General features: G+C 39.1%; 2 protein-coding genes across 3 annotated transcripts in view; one reads left to right on the forward strand and one right to left on the reverse strand.

Moving 5' to 3' along the window:
- KIF15 (kinesin family member 15) overlaps positions 1–9790 on the forward strand; it is a 66730-nt gene that overhangs the window by 7617 nt on the left and 49323 nt on the right. The window lies entirely within an intron of this gene.
- The window catches only part of KIAA1143 (KIAA1143 ortholog), a 5342-nt gene continuing 388 nt past the window's right edge, over positions 4837–9790 (reverse strand). Inside the window, exons 2-4 of the mRNA XM_006765107.2 lie at positions 9608–9790; positions 7111–7255; positions 4837–6176 (exon numbers count right to left, since the gene is read on the reverse strand). Of these exons, the coding sequence (XP_006765170.1) occupies positions 5965–6176; positions 7111–7255; positions 9608–9790 (540 nt within the window). The 3' untranslated portion in view covers positions 4837–5964. The remainder of the gene's footprint in view (positions 6177–7110; positions 7256–9607) is intronic.

A 9790-nucleotide genomic window follows, 5' to 3' on the forward strand; every position in this document is an offset into this window, starting at 1 on the left:
TTTGAGAGATCCTCTTTTTTAAATTCCTGAAAATAAAAATATCACAGGTTACCACTGACTGATGGTATTTTATTCTGAGAGCGAGCGAGCATGTTTTTCTCTCATTCCTCAGTCCCTTTCATGTTGTTAAATTTATTGGGGAGACATTGGTCAACATGAATATAGAGGTTTCAGGTTTGGGTTTCTGTTACAAGATCTGTATATTGCACCATGTGTTCACTACCCAAAGTCAAATCTGTCACCATATATTAGGACTGCTTTTCCCCTTAACCCCCTTTTCATGTTTTTTTTTAAAAATATATTTTATTGATTTTGTACACAGGAAGGGAGAGGGATAGAGAGTTAGAAACATCGATGAGAGAGAGACATCAATGAGCTGCCTCCTGCACACATCCTATTGGGGATGTGCCCGCAACCAAGGTACATGCCCTTGACCGGAATTGAACCTGGGACCTTTCAGTCCGCAGGCCGATGCTCTGTCCACTGAGCCAAACTGGTTAGGGCCCTTTTCATGTTCTTAACTGCTACCCAGAAATTCAGCTCTGGAAGATGAAGTGAGGATGGCCTTTGACAGGAAATCATTTCTCTAATCTGTAGCGTAATGTAGTTTCTAAAATATGGCTATAAAAACCATGAAAGTAAGTTGATTCTCGAATGGTTGATTATCTGGAACTCAGCATTGACAAAAAATATATATTGTTGCCTTGTAAGCATTGGTTTGAGCCATTAATTACCATTAGTGGGAATGTGGGAGAGATCTCACATACACTTCTCTCTCCAGCTGTGAAGATATGCTCTCAAAACCTGGCACAGGGCTATTTTTTATAATTGAATTAATACCTTATGGGCAAAATAATCCTATGCTCATAAAAGTATGTATAGTTGATAGAAAGCAGATGTCATATTTATACTTTGCAAATGAAAACTAACACTGTAGAATTCATTGCTGGTGCATATTATGTGTTCAATAAGTACTATTATTTTGTTAATGTTTTTTAAAAAATATATATTTTATTGATTTTTTACAGAGGAAGAGAGATAGAGAGTTAGAAACATCGATGAGAGAGAAACATCAATCAGCTGCCTCCTGCACATCCCCCACTGGGGAAGTGCCCACAACCCAGGTACATGCCCTTGACCGGAATCGAACCTAGGACCTTTCAGTCCGCAGGCCGACGCTCTATCCACTGAGCCAAATCGGTTTCGGCAGTTTTTGTTTTTTTAAAAAATACTTTTGTTGATTTCAGAGAGGAAGGGAGAGGAAAAGAGAAACATCAATGAAGAGAGAGAATCATTGATCGCCTGCCTCCTGCATGCCCACTATTGGGGTTTGAGCCTGAAACCCCAGCATATGCCCTTGACTGGAATCGAACCCAGGACCCCAGTCTGAAGGCCGGCGCTCTATCCACTGAGCCAAACCAGCTAGGGCAGATTAATGTATTTTAATCAATCTTTGCCCATTAGAAACTTTAGGAAATTCTTGATTATATAGGTATTTAGCATAATATTTATACAGTCCTATTTTTGGAGTCCTGAGTGGAGATTAGAGAGGATAAGGAGAGTTTTCTTGAGGACAAAATGGTAAAACAAGGGTGAAAGGTGTCTTAAAAGTATTTTGTAAACACTTTCTAAAATGGAATGGGCACAACTCTTGTTTTTAATCCTCGGGATTAGAGAGGATTCCATTTTCACTTCCTGGGGGAAAGGGAAGGAAAACCCTTTCCGCAAGTAAGCACACCTTAGTGAACACTACAGAATTCATACTGGAGAAAGGCCTTGTGAATGTATTGAATGTGGGAAATCCTTTAGGCACAGTTCAGCACTTGTTCGACATCAGAAGCTTCATGCTGGAGAATAAAACTTGGATATAACCAGTGTGGAAAAACTTGTGTGAAAACCCCATTTTCCCCTAAATTCTTAGGAGCTGGAATGAATATTTTGTATGTTGAGCAAGAGGCAGTGTCCTAAAAGTTAAGGAAATTGACTCAGTACCAGATAGACTTGTTTGATACCCTCTGCCACTTCCTGCTTATATGACCTTATCCTCCCCGAGCCTCAGTTCCCCCCCAATCCTTCCCCCCCCCCCTCTACTAAAAGAATGACGACGATACTTGCTAGGGTTGTCTTGAGAATGAAATGGGCTACATATAATAAGGAACTGCCATTAATTGGTTTTTAGTTATAGATGTTCCAAAAGTTTATAAATGTGGCTATTAAAAACAAGCAAAGTTCAGTATTAGTTTTGTAGTTCTTATAGTGTATTTTTTCTTATGAACATTCTTGACATTCCTGTGCCATTGCCACATCCAAGGATTTTGAACACTTCAGTACTGAACATGGGTTGCCCTTGATGAGCCCCATCCTTGAAGGCCCTGGAAAGATCTTGGCCTTTGGAAGTGATGTGCCCTTCTCAGTGCATTATATCAGTCATGATGGCAATACGACTTATTACTGGTAATGGCACCTTTGATCATTCAGATAAGGCGGGAGCTCTCTGGTTTCTTCTAGGAAGTTTCCTTTTGTAATTAATAAGTATATTGGGGAGAGATATTTTCTGTCTCTTCTTCCAGCTTCCTGATTGCTGGCATTCTTTCGCTTGTAGCTACTTCATTCCAATCTCTGCCTCTGTCTTCACATTGCTTTATCTAATCTCCCTCTACCCAATGGCTTTTGGATAATCTTTCTATCTTGAGAGACTTAGTCACATGGAAGATAACATCCACAGGTTCCAGGGAGTAGGACCTATCTCTTTGGAGGCTGCCATCCAGCCCACTGTAACTTATTACTGTGCAACTGGCCAAATGGTGATTCTCTAATTCCACCATTCCTTCTACTCCCTCACTTAATAGTTTATTTATAGCCATAAGAACTTTTATTCTGAGCTGCAATCTACTATGATTTATTTTCTCTTTAGGTAGTTCCAGATCTGGCCATTGATAATTAATGTCCTACCAGAAAGACCTATCCCTTCTCCTCCACTTATGTCCTTTTGACATGTGCCCATTATTCTTTGAGCACCATCTTACTTTAAAAAAATACATTTATTGATTTCAGAGAGGAAGGGAGAATGATAGAAACATCAATGAAAATCATTGATCGGCTGTCTCCTGCACGCCCCCTACTGGGAATCGAGCCCACAACCCGGGCATGTGCCCTTGGCCAGAATCGAACCTGGGACCCTTCAGTCCACAGGCTGACACTATCCACTGAGCCAAACCAGCTAGGGCACCATCTTTCTTTTGGGCACAAGATAATTCTAGGCTTCTCTTCCATCTCTGTCTCCACTCTGGAATCACATTATTGGCCTACTTGTCTAGTCCTAGTCATAAGACCCATTCATAAGGAGCAATGGGGGCAGGTCACAAGGAAGATTAGGCCCAAACTCACCTTTTTCTCAGCAAAACAGATCCTGCAGTTAACAGAACCCACTGTAATTAGCAGTTTGCAGAAGAAGTAGTAATTTTCTTAAGGGTGCTCAGATCTCATAGGCCACTGTATCTTGGCCTTTCATCACAAGATGTGCTTCCTGGCTGTTAACTCTTAACACTATATTGTTAGAAATATCACCTATGGTAAAGACTTCATCAATAGGATAAATTTCAAGATTTAAGGCCTTTTAAACAGTCTCTCATACTATTTGTTTAAATTTTTAATTTCACTTATGTAGTTCTAATATAATAGGCTTTCTCAGTATTTCTCAAATTTGACTGAGCATCAGAACCACCTGGCAGGCTTGTTACAGAGAATTCTGGGTCCTACTCATGTTTCAGATTCACTAGGCAATGCCTGATAATTTGCATTTTTAAGTTCCCAAGGTGTGCTGATGCCAACAGTCCAGGATCCACATTTTTTGAACCACTGGTGTATTAAAAAAACAAAACAAAAACACATTAAGGAAACACTCTCATTCATTCTAACTATATTTGTAATCCTCTTAATATGCTAGGTAGCCGAAACGGGTTTGGCTCAGTGGATAGAACGTCGGCCTGCGGACTGAAAGGTCCCAGGTTCGATTCCGGTCAAGGGCATGTACCTTGGTTGTGGGCACATCCCCAGTAGGAGATGTGCAGGAGGCAGATCATCGATGTTTCTCTCTCATCGATGTTTCTAACTCTCTATCTCTCTCCTTTCCTCTCTGTAAAAAGTCAATAAAATATAAATTTTAGAAAAAATATGCTAGGTATTGTTCTGGGTACCGAGGATATAGTGATGAGTAAAGTCCTTGCCCTCAAGATTCCAACCTCTGTACTAAGACATTAAAATTTACAATAATTAAAACAGTGATGTTGGTACCAATTATAAATATAGCAATGATATGGATTAGAAAAATACTTGTCTTTATAACAAGTGAGTCTACATTAAAGACAGTATTACAGAATGGCTTCAGGCCTAGTTTGTACAATTTAGAGACAAATGGGCTCCCTAGCCCACTCACACGAAATCACTTTTAAATCTTCTTTAAACTAGATCTTAAAATGGGAAAAAGATAGATGTGGCACCAAATTCATGATATGGATGTGCTGAAATTCATAATTCATGATGGTTGTGCCTGGTGAAGGATGGGATCTTGGCAAGTCTCCAGTTTTGGCCGACTTGCAGTAACGAGGAAAATTGTTAGGCTATTAGGCATGATCTTGAAAGGCTCTCACTTTACTGTGCTTCTCTCCTTTCCCTCCCCCCCAAAATGAGAGAAATCTCTTGTTCAGATGTTCTTTCAAGTAAGAGAGAAACATGTGGTTCTAGGACAATTTTAATTATTCAAGAAAAAAAATATACCAAAGTAACTTCCAGAGGGAAATTTTAAAATGTAAAAAATAAACACAAAGAACAAGAGAATAAAAGTGATTCTTTATCTAATACAGAGACAATAACAACAGAAAAGATAGATTATATAACTTAGAAATTAGTAAGAAAAACATGACTGTACTAATGGGAAATGAACAAAAAGTTAATTGGACAAAGAAATACAAAATGGTTAAATATGAAAAAAAATTTAGCTTCCCTCTTAAATCAAAGAAAATGTCAATTTAATTTAACTATTAAACACCATTTTCAATACATGAAATTGACAAAGATGAAAAGGCTGGTTCTAGCCCATGCAGGTGCACTGTTATGGATGAGGCAAGTGGGCTCCTGGAGATGTTAAATGAATAAAATGGTAAAAACCTCTCTAGAAAGCAATTTGAAAGTAAGCTTCAAAAGCTTTAAAAATATTCAAATACTTTTCACAATAGATATAAATCAAAACATGTACTATGCCTCAAACTTTATAGTAATGTGTCAATTATTTCTCAATAAAACTGGACAAAGGTTAATGCTTGTCATATCAAAAAACCTACTAGCTTTATTAAGCAGACTTCCATTTGTGTCTTTCTTTAGTTTTACCAACTAGAGTCACCATGTTATACATCAGACCCTAATTTGTATCAAGATCATTTGTATTAGACCCTTCCTTGGATAAGACCCACTTATATCTCCTAACTTGCCAGAACTGTCACAGGGCTACCCTTAGCAGGAACTGAGAAGTATTCTTGACTATACATATTATGGTCTCCCCCACCCAAAGTGGGGTTTTGCTAGACGAAGATGCAGTAGGGGATCTGTTTAATTACAAAATTCTCTGGTTATTACTGACCTAGAAAATACAATATAATGTCAACTGAGAAACTGGAGAACAGACACAATACAATCACAATATAATTTTTGTTAAAAAATATAATTTACATATATACACACCCCACAAGGGAATTAAAGTGTTAATAATACTAGTTAACATCTACAGAGTTTGCATTTCAAGTCAAAAGGGGTATTAATGGATGGACATAGTTTTTATCTTACTAAAATTTTTTTTGGTATTTTCTAAATTTTCAAAAATGCACTTGTATTATCTTTATAATAGGAAAAAAAGATTATTTTTTAAAATCCCATATGCTTTAAAAACTAAGTCCAAAATGTTTATACTCATTAATTTTCATCTTCACTGTCAAAAGAAAGGAGGCTACTGTTTTTTACTTGCTTTTGTGTGTTCTTTTTAACTGAGTCCTGCTGATTTATTTCATCTTCACTTGTCTTCTTCTTTTTTGAGCTTGCTGTTAAACCTGAATATTTTTCATCCGGGGAACGCTTCACTGGTTTTCGATACATGATTCTTCCATCTGCTGAAGCTGGTTCTTCATCTGCAGTAAAAACAAAGTTTAACTTTCTTTTCCTCTTATTATAATGCCTTTATTGGAGAGTTAAGTGGCAGGAAAATCCTGTACTTTATTTAAGGAAATCCTATAATCAGTTAGCCTGGCCATCTCCACTGCCTCTCGGCTGTATGGGACAAGACATGCAGTCCCTTATTAAACACTCCCTGAAGTAGTCTACGGGTTATAATCTTGGCAGTCTTTAATTGATTGCAATCAGGCTGTATTTTTAACTATTTTGAAAGTGACTGTTTGGAACTCCATCATTTTCTCCTAAAACATGTAATAAGTAGTTACTAATAATGAAAAATTTACTACATAGCATACCACACTTCAGGCACTGACTAAATAGATTTCTGTTGACTAGTTTGTGAACCTAACCACCTATTTTTTGTTTGTTTTTCCCCACCTATTTTTAAAAAGCAGAATGTTTTTTATTTAAATTTATACTTAATCCTCATAACAACCCAATAATATAGGCAGTTTTTGTCCCATTTCACTGATGAGATAACTGAGGTTGAGAAGTAAAATAACATCTTCAAGGTTACATATCCGTAAGTGTTAAAGCTAAAGTTTGAAAGTAGGACTATCGTCGAAACCGGGTTGGCTCAGTGATAGAGCGTCGGCCTGTGGACTGAGAGGTCCCAGGTTCGATTCCGGTCAAGGGCATGTACCTGGGTTGCGGGCACATCCCCAGTAGGTGATGTGCAAGAGGCAGCTGATCGATGTTTCTCTCTCATCGATGTTTCTAACTCTCTATCTCTCTCCCTTCCTCTCTGTGAAAAATCAATAAAATATATTTAAAAAAAAAAAAAAAGAAAGTAGGACTATCTCCTTCAAACATACCATACTATTATATAAAATAACTTTGTACTCCATGCTCCTTAAATTGTTGGAAAAACCAGAATCCTTTCAGACTTACCTGCTTTGGCAGCCTTTATTTCTGCTTTAATTTTCATGACATCTTCAGCTGACAGGTCTCCCTTTTTTAAAACCACCACTTGGGGCTGTTCATCTTCTTTGTCACTGTGATCACCATCTTCATCTGGGAGCTGAGGCTGGATTCTCTAGGGGAAAACACACACAGATGACTTGTAGGGTCCCTGACCCTAAACCAAACACAGTGTCTCTACGAGAAACTGTAACTACTAAAGAGAGAAGGGTAACTTTATTGACTAAATGTGTTTGGCAATAAATTTTCAACTCAAGAACCTAACCTCTCAGGTAGGGAAGAGATCTGGCTGCCAGCTACCCAGGGGTGACTATCCAATGGGATTAGCTGCCATGTCAGCAGGACCCAGCTTGCAGTTTCCAGAGTCAGGGGCCTCTGCTTCACACACTGCAGAGTTCCCAGCCTCCTCAGGGCAGTGTTAAACCACTTCTCCTGCTCTTCATCAACCCTTTCACATCCATCTCCTCTCCAAGTGTGACAAAAAGTAAGCAAACACTTCCAAACACAGAGAGCAGCAAGTGAAAGGCACACTTTCTCCCAGCTTTGCTCCTCCCTCCTCCCAGCAGTTTGTTTAGGATGTCTCCTTTCAGCTGTTTTCTAAGTGTGTCAAATTATGGAGGTATAGGAAATATTTTGTGCTTTTCTTTTTATATTATGAGATTACTTGACAAGTGCATTCTCTTTAATGATATCCATTCACTAATTCTTAATTAGTTTTATCTATTTTTCTCTGAAAGTTTCCAAAAAATGACTACAAATAAGTAGGTAGGTAAATACTTTTAGCCAAGAAAATGGGAAAGTGAAATGAAATCATTCCTGGTGTTCATTAGATTGAGAATCATTAATTCTGAATTTGTTTATGCAACTGGCTGGAAAACAAGAGAAATCGTCGAAGGAACAGTGGCAGCAACCTTAAAGGACTGTTCAAAGTCACTCCTGAATTCACTCTCAAGAAGTCGAATAAGATGATTTAGAACTCAATTATATAATGAACTCTTTTCTTTTTCTGTTAACAGATCACTAGAATGATGATTATATTGCCAAACCAATAAAGAATGAATTTGGTTTCACAAACACAGGAACATGGGGTATCTCTAAGGAAAAGTCTGCTGATTATATCAATAAGCCCAAATCACTGGTATTAATTGGAAAGCTTTTCCCTCCAGGGTTCTAAGATATCATTCCAAACTGTAATCATAAAGATGTTAACTTAAAATCACAGTGCAAAATGACATGAGTTATTACAGATGAAATGGACAGTGAAGAACAGAGGAGGAATATCTGTGGGAGGTCCTAGTGATGATCTGAAGCAAACAATAAAATTAGGTCTCATTTTTTGCATTGCTGAATCTGAGTCCAAACCTCATCCTCTTTGTTGTCATCACTATTTTTGGTCCTAGGGATCAGTCACTTCCTGATGTTATCTCTAACCAAAAATGGGTCCTTGTTGCATAATGAATAGTCCATATGGCCTCGCCTCAATCACTTCTGCATACATTCCCTAACTCACCATCTCTACACTTTTGCCCATGCTGTACCTTTCATCCCTACCTGCTGACCTATTCGTACTCAAGATTTAATCTAAATATCCCCTCCTCCAAGAAACGTTGCCTGATGACAAGCATAGTTATTTAACCAATGTAACTTGTCACCCACTATGTTATGCAAGGCACTGTGCTAGGTGGTAAAAAAAAAACCCCAGAGGGATTGAGATAATAACTTAAAGAGTTTGATTTGATAGTGAAAATACGCAGGAGATCAAGTAATTTAAATGCAAAATGATATGAGTTATTACAGATGAAATGGACACAGTGAAGAACAGAGGAGGGGTATCTGTGGGAGCTTCAGAAAGCTTCACAGAGGCAGTGACCTCTGAAAGCAGAGACGAGGCGGGCGGAAGGAGTTAAAGAATATGGCATTTGGAGATCCCATCTCTGTCCTTTCAGGGCCCGGCATAATGCCTGGGTTTAGCGTATACTCATTGGGCTGAATAATTTCACATGAATCCGTCTCTCTTTTACTAAGCTCTTAGTGACTTGAGGGATGGTCTTAATGCCAGAGCTAGACACCAAGTACCAAGTTATTTCTCCGCATTCCCCTAAGCACAATGGTCTCTTCCCATCAGGCAGGGCAGGTTTTGGTGGGAACCAGGTAGGGTTGAAGCCTGGGAGGGCTCAGAAGTTGATTCCCACTGATCCCATCCCTAAACTATTCAGATCCTAAACTACCCAGATGTTGTTTTTGCTTTTTTTTTTTTTTACAACAACTAAGCATAGGAATATACCCAAGGGATTCCTCCAAAGATGTTCCAGGCCTAACACATCAGGCCTTCTGACCGAGGGGCCTCAGTTCATCTGGAAAACAGGACGACACTACCGTGCACCGTGCTAACTCTGCGTTTTGGAATAAGCCAGTGCGACAGGAAAGGGATCTTTCTTAACCATCGACCGAGGACGAGGCGCTTTACCTGCGTCAAGTCATTTTCGAGAACGGAACAGGCGCTCTGAAAACGACAAGGAGAGTCCCGGGCAGAGGGGGCTGCCGTCGTTTGACCAGCGGGGATCCGAGGCCCACTCACACGGAGGGCCGGGCGCGGGGACGCGGAGTGGCCGGCCGGGACCTGGACTCCAAGACTAAGCAAAAGCCGGAA

Source organism: Myotis davidii, unplaced genomic scaffold (assembly GCF_000327345.1).
Source record: "Myotis davidii unplaced genomic scaffold, ASM32734v1 scaffold81, whole genome shotgun sequence".
NCBI classification, from domain to species: Eukaryota; Metazoa; Chordata; class Mammalia; order Chiroptera; family Vespertilionidae; genus Myotis; species Myotis davidii.